Below are 25,231 nucleotides of genomic sequence, written 5' to 3' on the forward strand. Positions count from 1 at the left end.
GAAGTACATTACTATAGTATTTTAGAAATAGCTTAGGAAGTACCTAATTTTCATGCTCTAATTTTCATGTTTTTAGAAATGCCCTGACTATTGTTGTTTTTCAGCATTCCCTCCATTCATATTATTTGCTTTCTGTTATTCTCAGAGCCTTAACTAAATTTGGGAATCTGAGCTTAACAATTGGGAATTGGCCCCAAGGCACTAAACTTTAGGGAATATTGACTGTACTTGTATTCTAGCAGAGTAGGATCCAGTGAGTGTGCTCCTTTTCTAAGGTACCCATTCCCTAATTTCCTAGACTTGTTGTTATAAATAGTTGGTTTCAGGGCAGGTTTATTTTAGGCATGTAAATGAATATTACCTTTCTCAAAACTTATAGTGTGTGTTTTTTACACAATATGCAAAATCTTTAAATTTTTAAAATCAGAAATATGTCAAGAATCAGTTACATTTGAGTGGTCTAGTGAAAAGGATAACACATATGTTCTACTAATATGAAGTTGTTCAATCTTAACATTCCAAAATTGCTATGAAATTAGGCAGGAAATGAGAGAAAGAAGTGAATGAAATTCATTGAAGGGTTTCTGCAAATTTAATTTATAATTGAAGTACCATACACATTCTCTTTATTCTTGTTTTGTTCCTTTTGTGTTTTGTTCCTTACCTCTTAAATTTAGTGATATCCCAAATGAAGTAACAATAAATCTCAAATTCATGCAACTGATAACACAAAGTCCATTCTGTACAATATCCTTGTGAGTTACTAGTGAAAGTATTATAAAGTATCATTCTAAGATCCCTGATTTAGAAGGAGAAAATGAGTCTCAAAGAGATGAAGTTCATTTTCCAGGGTATTTTAACTATTAAAGGGGTCTTTCTTCATGCTAATACTTGTATGACAATTATCATTGATGATGAGAAATCATTAGAAGATTTATCAGTTTTTTTCATTGGGGTCAAGGTTATGTTTCTTTTGTTATATATGTTTATCCATTTATTATAATTATATTTTCACATCAGTAAGAAGTCCTATTCTTGAATTTTGCATATGTATATGGCTATGTTTTCTCATAATAACACATTTAACTGCTTTGCATGTATGTATTTTTGTTTTATTCTTCATGCATATGTGCATATGCTATATGTATTTGAATATGTACTTGTCTCATTATCTTTTTTTGGTAAGGCCATTGGGGTTAAGTGACTTGCCCAGGGTCACACAGCTAGCAAGTGTCAAGTGTCCAAGGCCGGATTTGAACTCAGATCCTCCTGAATCCAGGGCTGGTGCTCTATCCACTGCACCACCTAGCTGCCCCTGTACTTGTCTCTCCAATTAGAATTTCTCCATTAATTATTGGCAGAGCCATAGCCTCACTGAGTATTTTCATATGTTTGCAGTTTCATGAAGGCACAACATTGTAGTTTAAAAAATTATGAGTGGTTTTTATTCACTTCCCCTCTACCCCACTGTAGAAATCTAGACATTCCTCCTAAGAGAGCTAACAGCTTTGTCATTATTGTCAATATTTGTAGCAGTCAGACATTGTTTTATACTTTCACCTGACTTTGGTCCATGGCTTAGCTATGTCTCTTACACTGGTTTAATAAACGTTTTAAATTTTAGTAGTAAGTCTCAAGAAGAATTTCTATTCATTATTTTTGTGCACCTGTAAATATATTTAAGTGGTGGAGGAAACCACTGGAATCAGTGCAAGTTATTCAGGTGAAGAAATGTAAAACATGAAACATTCAAGTTATAGTGACCATAGATAGCCATTGGTCGGCATCATATTCACACAGACAAATCATCATTAAACATAGTGGCCAGTGGACATGGCTTCTGTGGCAATTGTTACTTTGAATTTCCTGCCTTTTGATGTAAAGGTTAAGTTCCACTTGAGTTTGGGGTATTTTTTAAACACAAAGAATGCACATTTTTGTTGACATCTGTAAATATGGCAACAGTTTATAAATATAGCATTTCTTTCATTAAGTCAGCTGACCATGCGTATATAATTTCAGCTGAGTTTGTTCATTGATTTGACCTCAGTATGGTTTAATCTTTCAGTTTTGAGCATGTTTGTATGAGGATGGAGGGTAAATCTCAGACACCTTTGGTTTTTAGAGGATCCTTTTGTTTTTCTTCCTTGTCACAATATGCACATTTTAAAATTGCATTTTTTAAAAAATTTCATTTTTACCATCAGTTTATATTTTAATTTTAGGTTAACAATTGTCTTTTAATCTTCTATTGAAGGTTTGGGAAGCAAGCAAATCTATCAGAAAGATGGTGACTCTTTCCGCATAAGTGAGCTCCTGGAAAGTTTCAAAAAAGATGCAAGAAGCTTTAAATTGAGGGCTGGGAAGCATCAGCTGGAAGATGTGACTGGCGTGTTGAAAAGTTTTCTGTCTGACATAGACGATGCACTTCTTACTAAAGAGCTGTATCCGTACTGGATCTCTGCATTAGGTAATATATGCAGAAAATCAAGGAAAATTAGGTCTAATGGAATCTATGCACTCTAGTTATTTTTATATTGTACTATTTAGAGTTTACTTTGATTTTTATCTTAATTTTGTGCTGCAAATTGCATTTTTAAAAGTTGGTGAGAACTGTGTGAACATTATTCTCAGAATAGAAATTTGTACACATTTTTTAAAAGCTGAAGATACAGACCTCAGATGTAAATTTGGAGTAAAATCGGAGTTGGTATGTAAAGATTTAGTTAAGTTCCTCAGTGTGCACACATACACACACTCTCACGCCAACAGACAGGGTCTCTAGTCAAAGCTGTTGCAAATTGGTTTGGTACTTTTGAATGTATATTTCTCTTGGTATAGGCATTAAGAATTCATGGTCACTTACTTAGATTCTGTGATGACTAAGTTGGTATTTCCTGTATCTTCATTTAACTGTTGAGTCTTCCACTATGTTTATTCTAGCTTTTCCAATAGCAAGTGGTCCATATTTCCTTTTGTCTCACTTTCCCCAGACATCATTTAATAGTTTTAACACCTTGACCAAACCACCAGAAAACCACAGGAGAAATTTACAGGTTTAGCTTTGCAGAAGTCTAGTACTAAAGAACCAAGAAAATGAATTTTCTTCAATAAATAGCAAATATAACCACTGATGGGTTGAATTGACTACATTGACACCAGTCATTTGATATCAGCTAATTTAAAATAGCCTGTAAAGTGAAGCTTTAGCTAGTATCTACTTGACAAGATAGGTCTTTTGGTCTGTATTTAGAAGATAGGCAACTTGAAAAAAAGTTACTACTCAGGTAGGTGTCATGAAAGAACAGCCGTCCATAATTAGAAGTCATCCTCTGAAATATTCATGTTGTCAATATCAGAAAGAAGGAGGGAGGGAGGGAGAGAGAGAGAAAGAGAGAGGGGGGGTGGAGGGAGGGAGGGAGGGGGAGAGGTTAAGATGGTAAATGAAGGTAACTTTTCATGGACCCTTTAGCAGTATTGATAAATACCATAAGATCTGATTAACATGACATCAGTTGTTCAAATTAACAGCCTGAAAACAAAAATTAATGGGTAATCTTAACCCGTTTAATTCAGAGGATTCTTTCCCATTATAAAACGACACAACTTTATATAGCCAGGGTATTCATTTGAGAATCTGCCTTATGGGCATTTTTTTCCCCTTGAGAATTGAAAAAGGAGTTATTAGATGATCTTTATCTCAAAGTGTTTCTGTTTATTTTGTGCTTAGTGCCACTTTGAAGAATTTTTTTTTTTTACACATTGAAGTTTTTCAGTGTTTTTATATGTTTTATACAAAGTTCCAGGGCAGCTAGATGGCACAGTGGATAGAGCACTGGCCCTGGAGTCAGGAGTACCTGAGTTCAAATCCAGCCTCAGACACTTAACACTTACTAGCTGTGTGACCCTGGGCAAGTCACTTAACCCCAATTGCTTCACTAAAAAAATAAAATAAAATAAAATAAAAAAGTTCCTATTTGCCTTGACTGTTTCAAGCATCATCTTTGATTCAAATCCATTTTATAGAAAACCCTTTGCCGCTGGCAGCATTATTGTTTGGAATTGAAAAAGAGTAACAGTACATGACAAGCATAATGTCTTCTCTCATTCTAAAGCTCTTGTGAGATTGGGTCAAGTTCTAAAACAATCCTCTGGCCACTCTAAGACTGAACTTATTTAAAATTTCCTTCATTGGTGTTCCCAAAGACATGCTCAAAAATTGAATCTCCTATTGGAATATCCGAGTATCCTTTGGACTTGGGACAGTATAGTAATGTACTCTTTGCAGTGATCTTAGTGTAGTTTGCTTAACTTGCTTTCCTTTTTTTCTTTTTTTCTTTTTTTTTTTTTTTGTGGGGCAATGGGAGTGCTTTATCCACTACGCCACCTAGCCGCCCCCTTAACTTGCTTTTCTGCAGACCATCCCATCAAGTATCCTGTGAAGTCTGTGACTGAAGAATATTTTTTAGTCTATCCCTTTTATGTGACTTTTTTTCACTTTTTAGACTCTCATTATAGTTTATTTTTTAGCTTTCGTTTTAAAAAATAGCTATATTTTCCATTTCAAAATGTCCTATAAAGGCGGAGTTCCTCAGAAAGGTAACACAATTTGGCTATTATTTATTGAAGAAAATGCCCTTTGGAGTTTGAAATGAGGGCATTACAATTTTGAATACATTGCTAGTGAATAATAACTAGTAATTTTTGTTGTGAGGTTATCAAATTGTTTTTCAGTTGTGCTTTAGAACAAAAGCTTATTTTGGTGTTGTGAACCCCTCTGATTGTCTGGCGAAGCCAATGGACTAGTAAGAAGAATGTTTTTAAATAATTGAAGGAAATGTTAAATTCTAGTTAGAGGTTAGTGAAAATGAAGAAATGAAGATATATACATATTTTTTTTCCCATCCAAGTTCATAGACTGTCTGAGTGAGGAGAGCCATGCTTACTTATATGAATATGGCAAACCCAACTAGATCAGAACGAAAGAGGTAGTTGTAAAGAAAGTTGTAGTTTGACATAGAAGTGTACTTGAAAAAGATTTTAGAGAGATTCTTTTATCCCCCGGGATCATACTGCCCTTTATAGACTACCTAATGCATTTAGAGAATCACTGATATATAGCTGCTTTTTGTATGAAAGGCTGAATCTAATGTGGAACGGGAAAGATTGTATATTTCCCGAAAAGTGGGGAATAGAGAGAAAATGTGTAAGTGCAAATTCCACCATCTAGAAAACCATTATTGACAACTTATTCCTCAGGCTGTCAAGTGAAGGATGCTTCTGAATTCATATTTTCCCTTACTTATTTGGTTTAGGCATATACAGGGTCTTTTCTTTCCAGCCTTTAAACCATTCTTATTCTCTTCTTTGTCATACCCCCATCCCTTTTTTAATGTCCTCAATCTTTCTCCACCATTTTTATTGTTGTACATCTGGAAATAGTGCATTTAGTGAATTCTTGCAGACCAGCTGACTGACTTGTAGGCTCTCTTTCATTTCTGTCCACTCACTCCTCAGCTTCCTTGCAGTGTAGATTCTGCCTCTGATGCTTTGCTGAAACTGTTTTTTTTAAAGATTATCAATGTAAAACCCAGGAGCATTTTGTAGCCCTCACACTTCTTTTAGTTTTTCTGCAGAATATGACATCATAACCACTGTTCTCTTCCTCCTCTGATTTTTATAGCTTTCTTATGTACATATTACATTCTGTTTTGCACTAAGGTAAATAAAAACATTTATTAAATGCTCAGTATGTCCAAATACATACCTTGTTATCATCTCCAAACTGGTTATTGGATAGACATCTTCACTGTATGCCTCGGTGATATCTTGAGGCCTAATCTTACCTCTGTCCATAACTGATTATTGTCCTCATTTTCCTGATTCTCTAAGTCTACCATTTCTCTGTCACCTGTGTGTTAAAAGTATGGTTCATTTTTTATTTTTCCTATCTCTATATAAATTCTCCTTTTGAAATATTTCTCATATCCATCCCCTTCTTCCTATTCCTACTTCTACATCTAGTTCATGTTCTTGTTCTTTCTCAAATCTTTCAGTAACCTCATACTGGGTCTCCTTGTCTACATTTCTTTCCTTCCACCCATCAGTCCTACCCATGGGTGAATATCTTCAACACAGAGTTGATTATTTCATTTCCCTTCTAATGGATCCATGGTTTGTCTATAGCCTACTGAACAAAGACTGATAAGGTTATTTTTCAAAACCTTCCACAATCTAATTCTGTCCTCCTTTTCACATTATATTTCATACTATTTCCTATTATTATATATTCTGCATTCTAACCAACTGATCAATCAACAAACTGACATTTAAGTGCCTGCACTTAATATACTGGAGCATGATGCTAGGTTCTTTGGAAGTAATAAGTTTAGTTAAGACATAACTGAAAACTTACATAGCTAGAAACTTCCAGTCTAGTAAAAGGATAAGATATGAACCCAGAGAGGGACCATACCCCATACGACATTATAAAGGCCTTAAGGGGCAAAGTTATTACCAACCACCAGGATTGGGGGATGCTTCCTATTAGAAGTGGTATTTGAGTTTCGCTTTAAAGGGTGGTATTTCAACAGGTGATCTTTAGTAGAGTTATGGAAGTATGAGAATGTGTTGCATTTTTAGGGTTGCAAAGTCGACCAGTCTGATGATTTTAGTATCGGTATGGAAACATGGTTGGAAAGGTACTAGGTTGTGGAAGGCCTTTGTGAGATTTAAAATTGGATACAGGAGCAAGAGAGACATTTAAACTTTGCTCCAAGAACAATAGGGAGGCAATGAAGATTTGTGAGCTGAGTGACCTGAGTAGATATAAGAAAGATTATCCTAAGTTAGTTAAATTGTAATCATCCTGGTGAGTGGTAATAAGAAACTAAACTAGGTAAGTGATAGTGGGAATACAGAGGAAGACGTATAAGTGAGAAATGTTAGAACTCAGATGAAGCTGAAGAGAATTTGGTAACTTCCATGAAACTCTTTTATCCCCTGACTAAAAGTGATCTCTCCTCTCAAATCTTTTTTATGTTTCTTGTGTTCAGAAGCTTGTAGTCTCATTGGTTGGAGAATCACATTAAAGTTTTAAATCTCCAACCACTGAGACTAAAGGCTTTTTGAAGTATTTTGTATTAAAAATACACACACACAGGGCAGCTAGGTGGCGCAGTGGATAGAGCACCGGCCCTGGAGTCAGGAGTACCTGAGTTCAAATTCAGCATCAGACACTTAACACTTACTAGCTGTGTGACCCTGGGCAAGTCACTTAACCCCAATTGCCTCACTAAAAAAAAAAAATACACACACACACGTATGTCTTTTGGCAACATTTGATATGTAGTAGATACTCAGCATATCATAGAATCAAAAAAGCTTCAAATTGCAAGGGATCTCAATAGCTCAAGAATCCAATCCAAGTCATACACGAAAGGGATCCCTGCTATGCCATACCCAATGAGTGGTCATCCAACCCTTCCTTGTAAACACCTAAGAAAGGAAGCTTGTTACTTCCTACCCCCAAAGTAGCCTGCTCAGTTTCTGAACAATTATAACTTCGAGGAGGTTTTTTTTCTGACGTCAAACACAAGTTGTTCTCTTTGTTACTTTTACATATTGTTCTTAATTCTGCTTTCTGGTTTCTCCAAGAACAAGGCTACTCTCTCTTTCACGTGATAGTTGTTCAGATCCTTGAAGACAGCTCATATGTTCCCTTTGACCCTTCTTATCCATAGGCTTAGTTTCACCTGCAGGCCCTCCATTGGATTTTCCTATCACTTGCATTAAATGCCTCCAGGTAGGCATTTACTCTCTCTTCCTAAATGGCGGGACCCAGAACTGAGTACAATTATTTGGATTTAGTCTGATCAGGGCAAATTAGAGAGGGACTTTCACCTCTTTATTCTTGGAAGCTGTGCCTCTCACTACCACCATTACTTAGCAGACTGTACTCCATTTTGAAATAGGCTCCATTCACCTATACCACCCTTTCCAGTCCTAATTGTTATCAACTGCTGAACTGCAGACCATTTTTGGTACTTGGTTCTTCACTGACAATGTTTGGCAGACTTCAATATCCAGGACAGTTGTGTTCAAGCTTATATATGTTTGAACCTCCAAATATATTACTCTTTCCAGCTGCCGTGGTTTATATCTTCACACCATGTTAGGGCAGATAACAACTCAGTCCTCAAATAAATACTCCTAAACTTTGAAATTTCTCTTTATGTTCATAATTTCATATCCCTCCATTTTTCTTCTTCCTCGCTTCTCTGGAGCCTGTTTTTCAACATTGTTTTCATCATTTCTTTTCCCTCTTCTTTTCTTAGTCTGTTTCCCTTTCTACTAGTCCTGTGGGCCTAGTCTAGGGCCAGTGAAACATGTCAGACCCCTTTTCCAACCCATACATTCCAACCAAATATTCAAGACTGTTGTCTTTCCACTTTCCTATGACCCCCACCAAGTCTTCTGTTCTTACACTTTAGTTCCTTTATCTGATTGTCATAGAGCATGAACTCAAAGTAAAAAATGCATATGCTTAATGAATATTTATAGAAAGAATTGCATTGAATTTTTGTGATTTTTCTTTTTCCCAGATACTCAAGATGACAAAGAAAGAGTTAAAAAATATAGCACATTCATACGTACACTTCCAGGGGTTAACAGGGCAACGTTGGCAGCTATAATTGAACACCTTTACAGGTCAGTGTATTCAAAAACTTTTTTAGCATACCTTCATCAGTAAAGAATTTTCAATACTTTTGTTTTTCAGCTCTACTGGTATAATCAAAGTCCTGCATGTTAAAAGCTTTCAACATGGTTGGTTAATGATTTCTCCTTAGTATATAGTCTTAGAGAATTGAATGGGACTGAGCAGATTAAAAGACTTGCCTGTAGTCATAGGAATAATTCAGGGATACAGGTTGAATAAGTTTTCCTGATTCGTAAGCACTCTATCCACTGACATTATCCTACCCTCTTGTTTCTCTGTCTCAGTCCATCTCTTTCACCATATAAAGTCCATCTTCATAGTTTTCCAACAGACTTGTCATTTTTAAGCCATATCCAGTGATGTAAGTTGTAATTACAAAATTAAACTTTGATGAGAAGGCTCTTTTTGGAGTCCCGAGTAGAGAGCTTTCTAACATTTTAAGTGCCATATGGTGAGTTGTTATATGATTATATTAGCATGACAGGCTGACCAGTCAGTGGCTGAGTCATAAGCTGGCAGGATTGACTGAGAGGGCTAGAGTTGTTTATTGTAGGATACACAGAATCAGATGGAAATCAGCAGTTCCACTTCCCATTCCCTGCTAGCCCTGAAGTGGCAACTCTGTCCATCACAGCTGGCCCTAAATTTCATTTTCCAGCACCCTGAGCTATGCTGAGGGGCTCTATTAATCAAGTCTGATTGACATCGTGTAAGACATTGCCCTAACTCCTATGGGGAGCCCTTCTTCCCCTTAGGGAGAAATTTTTATACCCTGAGGCTGAAAAGAGGTAGTTCCCCCAAGATATATACGACCTAGGACTGTCTTGGAAAGCAGCAAGCCCAGAGAAACCTAGGACAAGAGGGGAATGATATGTCTGGAAGGGTCTTCAGAATGTGAGGATGCATCATATGTGCATGTTGCTCTGGGAATTACAGATTCCATTCTTTGGGGCTAATCATTGCACTACTAATCTTTTGTGTAATACAGTAACAACACACACATATACACTCACAAAAACATGCATAAATGTGTATATACACACACTCACGTACCCACAACTTTATTGTTATAGATGCCAAGGTTAGCTCTTTATACATTATATCTGGCTTCCTTACAACAAAAATCATGATTATAAAAACAGTTCTATGTATTCAGTTCATTTAGGCAACTATTAGGTAGTGTGAGAACAGATTGAGAAAGAAAAATGAAGCATTCGACCTGTGTCCTCAGGGTCCTGTATCATGTGATCATAGATGTAGGGCTAGAAGGGACCTCAGAAGTGAGCTATTTCAGCCTTCCCATTTCACAGATGAGAAAAATGAAGCCCAGAGATGTTAAGTAACTTGCCTCAAGGTCACATAATAACAGTCTATATTTTGTAGATTTCTGTACAAACTGGTGTTTCCAGCTCGATTAAAATTCATTCTGAAGACTCTCATTAGTTACCTCGCTGGTCTTTCTTTCTTCCTTTCTTTCCTTCTTTCTTTCTTTCTTTTGTTTTTGGCAGGGCAATTGGGGTTAAGTGACTTGCCCAGGGTCACACAGCTAGTAAGTGTTAAGTGTCCGAGGCCAGATTTGAACTCAGGTGCTCCTGAATCCAGGGCTGGTGCTTTACCACTGCGCCATCTAGCTGCCCCTGGTCTTTCTTACAAAAACTTAAAATGTTCCTGGCTGCTGTTTGACTGAGAAACAGATCCATTTCACTTAAGGAAATTTAGTCATCAGTAATGTATCCATGATTGCTCACCATTACATCTAAACTTAGAGTGCTAGCTAGCTGTTCATACTGCTTTATGCATATGTTGATGGGACTGCTGACTTCCATTCTGACCAGTCAGGAAGTGCTGATCATAGACTCAGATGGAAGTTACATTATAGATCTTCTCGGGGCCAGCCCATATCTTACAGATGAGCAAATGGAGGCTTGCCTAATGGTCACACCAAATAGTAATCAACAAAAAAAGGATAGAACCCAAGTTATCCAACTCAAAACCCAGTTTTCTTTTTACTATGATAGGATGCCTATACATGAGTTTATTCTTTTGAATGCCTGTTCCCATTTTGCTATTGTATTTCTCCTCTATCTGTACTTACCCCTTCCCTGCAAAGATAAGCCACAGCTTCTAATTTTATAATGCAAGGGAACTAGAAAATAATCTGCAACTGAGTATGTTTGTTTTTTTAAATACATGTAACCTTTCAAGGATGTAACTATCTGTCACCCAGGTCTATATGTTTGAAAGTATAAATACTTGTATGCATCAGATTATTTATACAAAAGGAAAACTTAAAGGTCGTCTGGTCTTGAACCATTTTTGGTTGTTTACATTTTTACTCGTTTGCCTTGTCTCCTCAACTAGATTGTAAAATCTTAGTCATTGGGGATCATGTTTCATAGCACTCTGTTTGCCCCATTAGGCCTAGATACTCAATTAATATTTGACAGTGATTGCTGTTGAAAGAAACCACAGTGAATTTCTTCTTTCCTAGCATTTTTATGGAGGTAGTTAGTGTCAAAGTGATGTGTATCTTAATTGGACATATTTATCTTTTGACAGGGTTCAGAAATGCTCAGAGATCAACCAGATGAACTCTCACAGTTTAGCTATGGTATTTTCATCCTATTTGTTTCAAACTAAAGGACAAACTAGTGAAGAAGTAAATGTAATTGAAGACCTAATTAACTATTATGTTGAAGTGTTCGAGGTAAATATACGTACAGTATTTAATTTAGAGAATAATTTCGATGGCAGTGTTTGTAACCCGGAAAGTGAAATTTGGTTGTGATTGTGTTTGTGTATGTGGTTATGCATGTTTCACATGTCTGACAAAGCAATCCTTATGAATCTTTTTACAGATTGAGTATATTTTCTCAAAGTTTGCAGAATTAAACTCTTTAAAAACTATGGTCATTCATTTAAATTCAGGAAGTTATAGAGTTTCCTTACCATCTGGTATACATTGGAAAGAATAATTCCACTTATAGAATTTCCCTACTTAAATATGTGTGCACTAAATGCATAAGTGTGTGGAATGAGTGAATTTTATAAAATGAATTATAAATGTCACCCAGTTTAATTCTGATGTTGATTACAATTTATGCTTTTTTATATGACCTCTATCAGAAACAAGATAGTAAAACATTTGTAAGATTTTTAAATTTGCCATATTGCAAAATCAAAAATGCAGTCTTTGATCAGAAAATTAACAGCACCGTATTGTGAATTAAATTGGAACACCATATGGATTCTATTTTTCATGAAATTGCTCTAAATTTCCTATTGGGAAGAACATAAACTATTATCAAGAATAAATCCTATAGCAACACATTTATTTTTTAGTTATCCAGGGATGTACTCTATAGTTTCATAGATGATCTATGCTTCTTGCTTCTCCTTTGTATTTCTTCTTCATATACATGTCTGTCATTTGAGTCAATAGGTCAGTCTTGTTTCTAGTGAAAGGCCTGTGGAGAAAAGCAAAATGAAGTAGGAACCCATAGGCCAATGTGACTGTTTTTATTTTCCATGAATGAAAATTATCTGAATTATGTTTTCACCAGGTTAAAGAAGATCAAGTCAGGCAAATGGATATAGAGAACAGCTTTATTACCAAGTGGAAAGACACTCAAGTGAGTAATAGTAATCAGATGTATGTGATATAGAATGCAATAATTATGACATTGTCAATTAAGATTTTTAGGTGTGTCTGTTCTCAAATTTCCTTTACTTCAGAAAATAATTTACATTGAAAAATGTGATGGATGTCTCTGTAGGTTCATGCAATGACTTATGCCTAGGGAGAACTTGAATTTGTTACTGCAAATCTTACAAATCTAAGAGAAAATGTCAATTTTCTACATTTAAACTTTGCATGCATATGTATTTTTCTCTTAAATGCTTTTAGAGTGACTCAAAATTTCAAGGATAACTTAAGTATAAAGAAAGGTTTTGAGAAAGTCATTGAAAACAGGGACTTGAACATTATCACATTTATATCACATGGCTTAATTATTAAATTGTTGCCTGAATTAGACAACATAAATCATTTTCTCCTACTTTTGCTCTAATTATTGCCAAATTATTTCTTTACGAACACTGTGATTTCCCTTTCTTTATATAGATGCAAGCTTCCAAAATTTTCTGTTTTTTTTTTTAATTCCCTACCCCATCTAGGAGATTTTATTTTATCCGAATCAACCTCAGATCAGTTACAATACCTCTATTCACATAGCATCTTCTATTTACCAAATATACCTTGCTTTTATATAATGTATGTAAGTGTATTGCATTGTATGTGCTATAAATCTCTCAGAAGTCTATTATTGAGTAACATTATTATATAAACTAATATTTGTTAATTAAATACTAAAATTCTATATTATTAATACCAATATACAGTGAAGACTATAAAATTGAGCTGTTTAATTCAGGTAAAAATAAAAAAAAAATCCTAGTATTTTCATCACTTCCTAGGTTATAGGCTCATGAAATCATTTATTATGAAAGAGGTCACGATGTTGAGATGCTATTCTTCAACCAACACATGTGCCCTGACACTACCACTAGCCTTTTGAAAAGTAATCTGAGTATATTCATGCAGTTTCTGAAAGGAATCATTTTAGCTCCCAGAATATGCTTCATTGCCAATTCTGGAAACACTGACCTTTTTGAGTTTTATTCATCAGAAGTTTAATTCATTAATGAAGAATTTAAGTTTTGAATAAAATAATTGAGTATTATCTACCTAGAGTAATGTTCAAATTTAATATGACAATTTATGGTATATTATTTCTTATATGAATTAACAAAGAAGGTCAATTTTTTTTTCTAATTAAACAGGTAAAGCCGTAGAACCAGGAAAAGAATATTCTCCAAAGTACAGTATAGTATTATATTGTATTACATAAGATTAGATTCAAACCCACTTAGGAAATACAGTATTTCTTTGAATTTTCTGTAATCCATCAAAACCTGTTATCTGGAATATTTCTTATGTCTTTCACCTTTTGAGTTCTTCCTTTGGGCTTTATTTTTATAAGTAGTTTGTGGTGACTGTTTTAATTTTTAAAACGTGTGCTTCCTGCAGACTTGTTTATGCAAACAGTGAAAATCAAAATGTCAGTAGCATCCTTTTTTCCCCAGTATTTTTCTGACACATCATCTAAAAAAGAAAAAAAAAAGTAAGCTTTTCTAAGCTTCCTCTCTGAATAATTAAAATTATTTTATCAAAGGACATTTTTAACATTTCCCTGGCAAATATTCCTTTTAGGTTCTGTTCTTTGAAGCAAATTTAACTATAGTCATTGTTTCTCCATTATGACTTAAAAATTTGTTTTTATGTTATATTTTTGTTCTGAGTTGGCAATATGTTGTAAGGAAATCTCTGTGAAAGTATCAGAATATTCCTCATAGCTTCATTTGTGTACCTATTAATCTTTTCAGTATTACACTATGCATATAGCCTAATCCTGTGCCTTTTCTTTCTTGACTTCCTCTCTCTTTATTATTTATCGGCTATTCCTTTGCAGAATAATCACCCAGATAACTTATCTCTCTAAGGCTAGCCCAGATACTAAATCAAATCCCTTAAAAAGAAAGAGTAGCCTTTTTTTTCAAAGCCTATATTATCAATCCACCACATTAATCTACCCCCCTCCATACACCAGAGCCTTGCAGTATAAAATTAGATTCAGTATCATTTCCTTTAACATAATTTACTTTTTCCTTCCCTTTTTTTCTCATTTATATCTATTATTCAATTTTAATTTAGGCCTAAATCTCAACCCATTGAATGTACCTCCCTTTATGAGTCAGCAAGGATAATTTTCCATGTGATTAGATGTTTTGTCTTCTATTTTTGTCATTGATATTAGTCCTATTGATTAAAACATAATTGTATATGACTCATTTCCTTTCTGTTCACAAAACCTATTATAATGGATGTAACTTAAGCTGTTGTAGAAAACATATTTTGTACCAGATCATGTTCTCCTTTTTCTTTTAGGAAGTTAAATCAGCTAGGATAAAGCATTGAGCTGGAAGCCAAAGGAACCCCTTTAATTGTGAAACTGTTCTCAGATTGTTTGTCTTTTCAGCTTTTCAGATGGAAAAAAAAAATGCTGAATATCAAAGAGATTTTGGCAATCATCAACATGAGCCCTACCTCAAGAGAACTGAGATAAATGAAAAATAGCTAAAATGAGTTCATTTCTGTGTGTGGAATCTTTACTATGAAAAAATATCATCGCATAGATATCATAGATCTTTATGTATTTCCTTTAGGTTTCACAAGCTGGAGATTTGCTCATTGAAGTATTTGTTGAAAGAAAAGAACCTGACTGTAGTATCATAATAAGAGTGAGTATCTTTAACTGATACAAAAGTTACTATTTCATATTCATTAAATTTAACTGAAATTTTCCTAAATCTCTAATAATACCATCCATATTTTAACAAATGTTTTAAAACCAAAGCCTGATTTGCTTCCAAAGGCTTTAGTCTCTGTATATAGTTCTTATTTGAAGTCTACCATGGTTCTGTTATTGAAGAATTTTATTTGTGGTCTCTCCCTGTCTCCTGGCTCATTCCCTACTGCCTACAGACATGTCCATGTCTCCTCTGTCCTGAAAAACCCTCACTTGATCCTTCCATCCTTGCTAATTATTGTCTTTTATCTCTTCACTTTGTAGCAAAACTCAAAAAAATGTCTCTATGGTAGGTGCTTTCACTTACTTGCTTTCCTTTCACTTCCTTTTTTACCCCTTACAAACCAAAGTATGACCTTATCATCTCACCAAAACTGTTCTCACTAAAGTGACAAAAGATCTCTTAGTTGCCAAATCCAATAACTTTTTTTCAATCCTCATTCCCCTTGAATTCTGCACATTGTCCATCCCTCTCTCCTCCTTGTTCTCTTTTCCCTTACTTTTTGGTACACCACTCTCTCCTGGTTCTCCTCCTGCATGCCTAATAATTTCTTCTCAGTTCATTTTGCTAGATCCTTCTCTGAGTCACTCCCTCTAACCTTAGGTGTCCCTGACAGTTCTGTCTTGAGCCCTCTTCTTTCTCTCTATACTATTTCATGTGATGATCTCCTGAGCTCCTGTGGATTTAATTTACCATCTCCATGCTGATGATTCTCACATCTACCTATTCTGCTTCAAACTCTGCTTATCTCCAGTCTCACCCCTCTGTGACTGCCTTTCAGAAATCTCAGATTGAATATTCAATAGAATCTTAAACTTCACGTATCCAAAATGGAACTCATTATCTTTCTTGCTAAGCCCCATCCACCTCCTTCCTTGCCTCGTGTTGTAAGGATAACACCATCCTCCCAGTACCTCAGACTCTGAACCTAGGAGTCATCCTGGACTCCTCACTATCTCTCACCCTCATATCCACTATGTTGCCAAACTCTGTCAGTTCACCTTTGCAAATATGACCCCTTCCTTCCCAATGTTGCCATCACTAGTGCATCATCACCTCACATCTGAATTATGGCAATATAGCTTGCCAGTGGGTCCTCCTGCCTTTAGTTTCTCCTTACTCTAATCTGTCCTCCGTTCAGCCACTAACATGATTTCCCAAAACCACAGATCTGATCATGTATCCTCACTCCCTCTCCCACTCCCACCCCACCTAATAAACTCTAGTAACTCCCTGTTGCCTCTAGGATTAAATACAAGATGCTTCATTTGGCATTCAAAGCCCTTCATAATCTAGCTCATTCCCCCCTTTCCAGTCTTACTCTCTGACATGTGGCTATTCCCGAACTAGAAACTCCAACTCTTCACTTCAGGCATTTTCCCTGGTCATCCCTTGTGCCTGGAATTCTCTCCTTCCTCTGCTCCCCATACTGGCCTTCCTGGTTGCTTCTAAGTCCCAACCAAAGTATTGTCTTTTACTGGAAGCTTTCCCCAGCCGTTCTGAATTCTAGTGCCTTCCCTCTCTTAATTTTTGCTGATTTATTCTGTAGGTAGCTTGTGTGTGTGTTTATACAGAGAGAGACATGTGTGTGTCTATATACATATATGTACATATGCATGTGTGTTTATAACTATGTGTACATATGTGTGTGTGTTCTCCACCCCATATGATTATAAGCTCCTTGAGGGCTGGGACTGTCTTTTGCCCTTTTTTTGTATCCCCAGCACATAGCACAGTGTCCGACACATAGCAGATGCTTAATAAATGTTTACCAGTTGTTTCTACTACAAAGTCCCGCACATTCACTGTAATTCCATAATGACTTGTTGGTTGAATGAATCCCTTATTTTGTAAATTTGAAAACTGAAGCCCAGGGAGTTGGTGACTTTGCTAAGGTCACTCTGACGTATAATGTCAGAAAAGGAAACGGAATGTTATTTCGTCATTTGACTATGAGCCTCCGTTCCGTTACCATATTACTAGACTGTGTAACTCACTTTTATCCACTGGTAAAGTCCCTTCTTCATCCATTGGTAGGTACTTATCTCATCTGCGGCACAGGCTTTTGTTTCCTCCAATATACTGAAACCCATAGTGACATTTCAAGATCTTAATTTGTAGTCCTCTTCCTGTTATGTTAGCACTTCTGCCTCTTAGCAGGGATGATATAGGTACCCGATATAGGTACCTCAAAGATCACATGATACATACTACCCCAGAAGTAACTTGATCCATTGGTCATTTGATTATCAGTACATAATGAAGTATAAAACAGATGAATACATGTGATTTTTTTAGCAGGGATAGTTCAGTTTATTCATTGTTGTTTTCTTTTCTTTTTTTTTTTTTTTAGTGAGGCAATTGGGGTTAAGTGACTTGCCCAGGGTCACACAGCTAGTAAGTGTTAAGTGTCTGAGGCTGGATTTGAACTCAGGTCCTCCTGACTCCAGGGCCGGTACTCTATTCACTGTGCCACCTAGCTGCCCCTTATTCATTGTTTATTAAAAAAAATAACACATCTTACGTGGTTGCCACAGCAGCTGCCTGGGTCCTCTGACCACACACCTGAGTGTGAATCTCACAAGATGGTCGGTGAATTCCTGATAGGGAGACATAGTAAACACGGTCTCCTTCCACAGGTCTGAGGTTAGGTAGCTGTATGTTTTGGAGATGGCATCAAAGGTAGCTTTAGCAAAGTTGCCCAGAGTGGCAGTACAGCCCCTTGCAGAAGTGTAGCCATCATCAATTCCAGCCATCATCAGGAGCTTCTTAGGCACAGGAGTTGAGACAATGCCAGTACGTTGAGGGACGGGGATCAGTTCCATTGTTCCTGTGAGATGTGGCTACTGGGGGACACGTGATTTTAAAAGATGTCTTTGCTCCTTCCATAGAGGATTTCTTGAACAAAGTCCAGATAGAAAAGGGATTCCCTATGTGTGGTAAGGTCCTCTTGATGCTTTCTGTTTATAATGTCACATATACTTAATTTTATAAAAAGTTATTAGTCTATTGTTTTACATTACTTTCCCCACCTCTCTTCCCCACTCCTCCTTGAAAGTCATGCCTTAGAGGAAAAAGAAAAAAAATTGTTTCACGAAGCTAACCAGAATATTAACCCAGTCTGCATCGCATGTAGTGTTCCATGTCCCATGGTCTTCTACCTCTTCAGAGAAGGGAAGGAGGTACATTTTATATCTCTTCTCTGAAATCAAGCTTTGTCAATATAATTCCACTTTGATTTTTAAAAATTTCTGTTATTCATTTCATTTCATTGTGCAGTCTTATATGTTGTTTTCCTTACCTTACCTTATATCTTCAGATCTATTCATATAAATTTTCCTATGCTTGTCTATATCCATCATATTCATTTTTTTCTAAGGATGCACTAATTCTTCATTATATTATGGTATCACCAATGGTGGTTTATATCGTATAATACTTAATGATATGCAGATATTTGAGTGAATATAACATGTGTATGTGTAGTATATGTCATATTATATTATATATAAAGAGGAGGCAGCTACATGGCTGCAGGAAGACTTGAGTTCAAATTAGGTCTCAGACACTAGCTGTGTGACTTTGGGTAAGTCACTTAATCTCGATTTGCTTTGATCCACTGGAGAAGGAAATGGCAAACCACTCCTGTATCTTTGCCCAGAAAACCCCATGGACAGTATGGTCCATGGCATCACAAAGAGTTGGACATGACTGAATGACAACAAAATGCATACATATGTCTGTGTATGTACACAAACATTCTCTCTCTCTCTGTCTCTCTCTTTCCCTCTCTCTCTCATAAGTGTGTGTGTGTATATATATATATATATATATATATATATATATATATATATATGTATGTATGTATGTATGTATACACACCCACATATTCTCCAATTTAATACTCACATTAACTTTTAAGATAGGCAAGTCAGGTATTGTTATTACCCCCTTTTTGCAGACGAAGAAGTAGAAATTCAGAGAGCTTAAAAAAGAATTGCCTGGGGCAGCTAGGTGGCACAGTGGATAAAGCACCGGCCCTGGATTTGGGAGTACCTGAGTTCAAATCCGGCCTCAGACACTTGACACTTAACTAGCTGTGTGACCCTGGGCAAGTCAGTTAACCCCCATTGCCCTGCAAAAAACCCCAAAAAACAAAAAAGAATTGCCTAACACATCACACATACTGGTACTTAATGAAAAGTATAGAATCTTTTCTTTTCTCTCTCTTTTTTTTTTTGCAGGGCAATGAGGGTTAAGTGACTTGCCCAGGGTCACACAGCTAGTTAAGTGTCAAGTGTCTGAGGCTGGATTTGAACTTAGATCCTCCTGAATTCAAGGCCAGTGCTTTATCCACTGCGCCACCTAGCTGCCCCAAGAGTATAGAATCTTAATGTGAAAATCTATCCATAAAACCTTTAACATTATTTCTAGACTTCAGCTATAATAAAGATATTAAGATGTCAGATTAATTTATTATGTTTAGTATAAGTGCTATAAATTATTTCTGTGGTTGCTTGACCGGAAGCCTAGGTAGTGGGATCACTGTGGATGAGTTAGCTTAAGTACTCTATGGTGGAAGACATGAAAAACATCATGATATAGTTGTGAATTGGCTTTATACTCAGTAGACCTGGCTTCAAATCTTTCTTCTGAAGCCTATAGCCTGCTTGACTCCATTTGTCTCAATTTCCTCATCTGTAAAAAAAAAAAAAAAAAAAAAAAAAAAAAAATAAAATTTGGGGGGTTGAACTAGATGCCTATTAAGGTCTCTTCCAGCCCTGAATCTTATGATCCCATGCTTACACACTTTATCATGGATGGGTGATTTGGAACCCAGTGATACACAATGGAAGAATGTATCTAAATCAGTAAAGAATCAATACTAACTACTAGAGAAAATAACTCGAAACTTATTGCCCTATTCACATTGTCAGTTTCACATAAAGAAGTTGTTCTTAGATCACGATTGGCTTCTTAAACTTGGGTCCACAGATCACTAAGAGTTCTATGGATAAATTTCAGTCCTTGAACTTGAATGGGGGTGGGGAACTTATATCTTTATTTTCACTTACCTTATTTTTATCCCTTGGTAATCCTATGTGTGTTTTTAATGTATTTGAAAACATTATTCTAAGAAAAGGATCCATAGGTTGCACCAGACTGCTAGAGGGGTCGATGGCCAAAAAAAAAGGTTAAGAACCCTATCCTCAGTTAATAGTTTTATCAAATCTTCAACGTGGATTTAACCTCAGAGATCATCTAATCTATTCCTCTCATTTTATAGAGAAAGAAATTGCTTTTGGGGGTATACATGAGTTAGTTGCTGTTTTCAGTTTAATCATCTATAGCATCAGAATGAAAATCTTGAAAGGTAATTTTTGGTGTGTAGCCATTATCACTCCAGTTTTTTTTTGTAAGCCTAGTTTTCCCCCTCCCACCTCCCTAAGCCCTTCTGCAAAAGGTAACAATTATGTTGTGATGCTATATCATTTCTAGACTAAAGTCATTTAAATGATTTTTTTTTTACTGTTTCTGAGTGCCACTGTCTATCTCATTTTTCTTGAGTGCTGAGATTTTAAAGCTCATAGTTCACTTTAATTGAGATTTATCCCCCCCCAAAAATTTAATATAATCACATTTCTAGAAAGTAATCATCTTTGGACTGGATATAATATTCACTTATATCAAACTGCACCAGTGACAAAAAAAAACAGACTGTATGAGTAACACCTATTATTTTTTGTGCTATACATAATCACACATATATGTATGGAATATGTTAATATTTGCTTACATCTGGTATAAATTGAAATGATCAAAATAAAAGAACCCAATCCCTACAAACCAAGTAACATAATTTAATAAGAAAATGTACATTATTTTGCAGTTAGTAGAATTTTGTCTCCTGAAAAAATACAGTTTCTTCATCTCATACTTATTTCTCATTATAACTAAATTCCATGTTTTGACTGCCAATCTTACTGGTAACTACCCTCAGCTGAGCAGCCCAGTTTCTCTGAAGGAATGCACATTTATGTGGGTGCCTGAGGCTTTGGCACCTCCCAAGAACAAACCCCAAGGATAATGCAATGGACTCCTTACTGTCTCTTGGTGCTCTTATTCTCACATTTGGTGGCAGACCCCCATCTGTCATTTCCCATAAAAAGGCATGTCACCGAATCTTTTCACCCTGGGGTGTTTTGGCTAGCTCAGCCAGGACTCAACTGCTACATGATAGGCACAATCAAAGAGCTATGTAAAGCTAGACTATTTTCTACTAAATTGGAAAGCCTGAAGCCCTTTCTTCTTGGGGTTATTGGAGTGCACTTGGAAAGAGTAAGCTTATTCATGTCCATGCAGATTCTCCCTTCTGTCGAACATCTGGATTCTGATGCAAACTGGTCAGAATACTTCTATCTTTTTATATATAAAAGCATGATATATTTGTATATTGAAGAATGCCTTACATTTCCAAGGTAAAAATCTGATGGATGCTTCTGTTTTCTCTAGAAAAAATATATATGTATTTATGGAAGTAAAATTTATTTAAAAATAACAACAACATATTTGAGGAAGAACTAGGAAACTGAAAATGGGTCATTAGTATTCTAATATAGCCTTATTAATCCATTTGTTGTTATCTGGGGAAAAAAAATAACTTCCTTGTCTTCTAGATATCACCTGTAATGGAAGCAGAAGAATTGACAAATGATATATTAGCAATAAAGAATATCATCCCTGCCAAAGGGGATATATGGGCTACGTTTGAAGTAATTGAAAATGAAGAACTCGGTGAGCAATTTCTATGCTATTTTGAAGGAATTAGCATTGTCTTTGTGTGATATCTTAGTGGCAATTGGTTTTTAATTTTTTTTGATAGTAAACCTTTTACAAAGGTCATTCCATGCATTCATAGAAAATGTCTTGAGTATTATTAGTTGGACTACATAGCCACCATCTACTGTGTTGTTGTTGTTGTTTTTTTTAATTGAAACAATTTGATGAGTTTAATGACCACAAGACATGCACAGAACTTACAGTCTTACATGTTGTTCTCTCTTTTTGTCAATCATCAAAATTCTCCCTTCTATCTCCTTCCCCACTGAGAAGAAAGAAAAACAGAGCATATTTTTCAAATATGTATAAGGAGATTTATCCATCAAAACCAATTTCTATGCTGGCCATCTCTCCATATAAAGAGATAGACACATATATACACACATGTATCCACATATATGTCTATGTATACATATGTGTAAGCATGTTATTTCTCTAGAATCATAACTGGTCATTACACTGATTGAAGTTCCTAATATTTTCAAAGTTGTTTGTCTTTACCATATTATTGTCATTGTATAAATCATTGTCCTGACTGTTCACTGTGCATGAGTTTATGTAAGTCTTCCCAGGTTTTTCTGAAACTGTCCCCTTCAGATCCCTCTACCATACTTGTTCAACCATTCCCCAGTTTGTAGGCATCCCCTCAAATTCCCATTCTTTGCCACCTCAAAAAGAACCATACATATTTTTGTACATGTTAAGAGTTTGTTTTCCTTAGGACTAATCCATTCCTTTAATCTACCTTATGTCTAATTCCTCCTTCTCCCCTTTCCTTCTTATTTCCTCCTTGAGTCAAATGTATTTCTGAGCCCAACCTCTGTGTGTGTATTTCTGTATTCTTCCAAGTGTCAGTCACTTAGCCATCCTTTTTCCTTGTATGTATAGATAGTTGTCTGCTTGTATACTAGACTAGTGAGGTGAATTTCCTTAACCTTCCTTTTCTTCCTCCCAACCCTTTATATATTCCTCTTTCCTTGCCTTTTCATTCTTTGGGTTCCCAAAGGCCATGACAAAAACTCTCTCTGGTTCAAGCAGGCTATGAAGATCTTCTATATATGGTCCCAATAGTGGGCTAAATCAGCAAACTCAGGACCCAGCCTACCCAAGTATTGTGAAGCTAGTCTGATCAGTACTTTGATCATTTGGTTTAGCCAGGGCAACCCATGAGACAAGTACTGTAGTATAATCCAATAACAACATTTATGTTTACATAGTGTACACTTCTAATATTCTTAAAAATGTTGCTGTCGTTCTCTAAATATGTTTTTTAATTAGTATTTACCAAAGTGCAAAGGAGACATTTTACTCATTATTCAATAAGATACCTTTAAGCCTTTTTCTTTTTTACCACCATGTCAACACTGTAATACTGTCTGGTCATTTCTGAGGATTAATTTTTTGATCACTCAGACTGTATTCTTTTTATTTTTGCTTTTCTTTTATCACATTTTTACAATGATCATATTTTAGAATTTCATATAGATTGACTAATTACAGTATATAATTTAAACATCTCATTTTTATCAGGAAAAAGTGACTGATCAATTTATGGCCCAGGGTGTTCATAATGTAGGTTAAAATAGTATAGGTTGGTTAGAGTGTTTTATGCATTACTGCATGAAAATTTTATTTTAAAACTATTGAGGTGTTACATGTGTAACAGGAAAAGAGCATGAAATGTGATTTAAATAGAAAATAAGAGGGTATAAGTGAACAATGGTGGTCCTTTATCTAAATTCTTTTTTATCTGTCACTTCCCAGTGATTACCCCTAATACCTATAGAAACCTCACTTGTAACAAAAGGCACAATTAAAACATGCCTCATTTCATACCTAAAGTCTTCCAACTTTCTGCATAAAGGAGGGAGACAAATTCACAATCCATCCAGTCTTCTGAAATCACAATTTGTCGCTATGTTCATTACAGTTCTGAGGAGTTTTAATGTTTTTTTTTTCTTTCTATTATTGTGATCATTGTATAAATTGCCCTTCTTGTTCTGCTTAGTTCACTGTGGTTCAGATTTACAGATCTTTCCCAAGTATCTGAATTCCTCATTTGTCATTTCTTACAGAATAAAAATAATCCATTACATTCATGCACCACAAAATTTTGGGGTGTTATACAGTGAGCATGATGAGAGTCTTTTAAATTTAAAGTGCTCTTACAAAATATTTTATTTATGGTACGCTAAGATTTATACAACTCTCCAGAAATTCATAAATCCTTTAAAGGTTAAAGGAAAGTACACACACATATATGTATAAATGCATTTACAATTAATTTTTTATCCTATTACATTGTTATTTGTCATTATTTACCTTTTAAGAGACAGCTAGATGGTAAAGTGGATAGAGAGAGTATTGGACCTGGGATCAGGAGGACCTGAGTTCAAATTCAACCTCAGGTGCCTATTTGCTGTGTGACCTTGGGCAAGTCACTTAACTTCTGTTGACCTCACTTTCCTCATCTGTAGAATGGCGATGAGAATAACAGCACCTACCAATAAAGGGTTTTGAGAGGATACAATAAGATGATATTTGTAAAGCTTTTTGCAGATCTCAAAGTGCCATATAACTGCTAGCTATTAATAACATTGGGTCGTTGTTTTACCTTTCCTAATTTTTTCCCCAGAGCGCCCACTTCACTACACCGAGAATGTGCTAGAACAAGTACTTCAGTGGAGTTCATTAGCGGAGCCTGGCAGTGCCTACTTAGTGGTGAAGAGATTCCTAACCATGGATGTAATTAAACACTACAATGGTACGTGGTACTGCTTCACTTTCCAGTTTTTATAGAACACGGGAGATGTTTAATATTTTGTTCCTGAATCCCCACCCAGAGCTTTCCCATTCACAGCTGCAGCTCTTTCACATGAAAAGAATGGCAAGAGACACTAACACTTTTACATTAGGAATTGTGCATTTTACATAAAATATAAGCACTTTTTACTAAGAAATGCAATGAAGCCATTTTTTTATCTATGCTTTCAAAACATTTGCAAACAGATATCTTTAGCTGAAATTTTTGATCAGATTATTTATGCTTTACATTGATCTAACAACTGAGTATTTTTTTAATAATGATACCATTCCAAAATGTCTTTGACCAAATTTTAAAAATAATCTTTGAAGTCATGAGTTTGGCTCTTAATTGTACCTTGTAGCCATAAGAATTCTGTAAATATTTCCCATATGGGTGTGCTTTGTACTTTTGGAGGTAGTTAGATATTCAGTTTACTT

General features: G+C 35.6%; 1 protein-coding gene across 1 annotated transcript in view; it reads left to right on the forward strand.

The window, feature by feature from the left end:
* The window catches only part of ARAP2 (ArfGAP with RhoGAP domain, ankyrin repeat and PH domain 2), a 234,808-nt gene that overhangs the window by 174,581 nt on the left and 34,996 nt on the right, over window positions 1–25,231 (forward strand). Inside the window, 7 exon segments of the mRNA XM_043971650.1 lie at window positions 2,258–2,470; window positions 8,604–8,709; window positions 11,279–11,426; window positions 12,283–12,351; window positions 15,005–15,079; window positions 21,826–21,943; window positions 24,624–24,752. Of these exon segments, the coding sequence (XP_043827585.1) occupies window positions 2,258–2,470; window positions 8,604–8,709; window positions 11,279–11,426; window positions 12,283–12,351; window positions 15,005–15,079; window positions 21,826–21,943; window positions 24,624–24,752 (858 nt within the window).

Source organism: Dromiciops gliroides, chromosome 6 (assembly GCF_019393635.1).
Source record: "Dromiciops gliroides isolate mDroGli1 chromosome 6, mDroGli1.pri, whole genome shotgun sequence".
In the NCBI taxonomy this organism is placed as follows: Eukaryota; Metazoa; Chordata; class Mammalia; order Microbiotheria; family Microbiotheriidae; genus Dromiciops; species Dromiciops gliroides.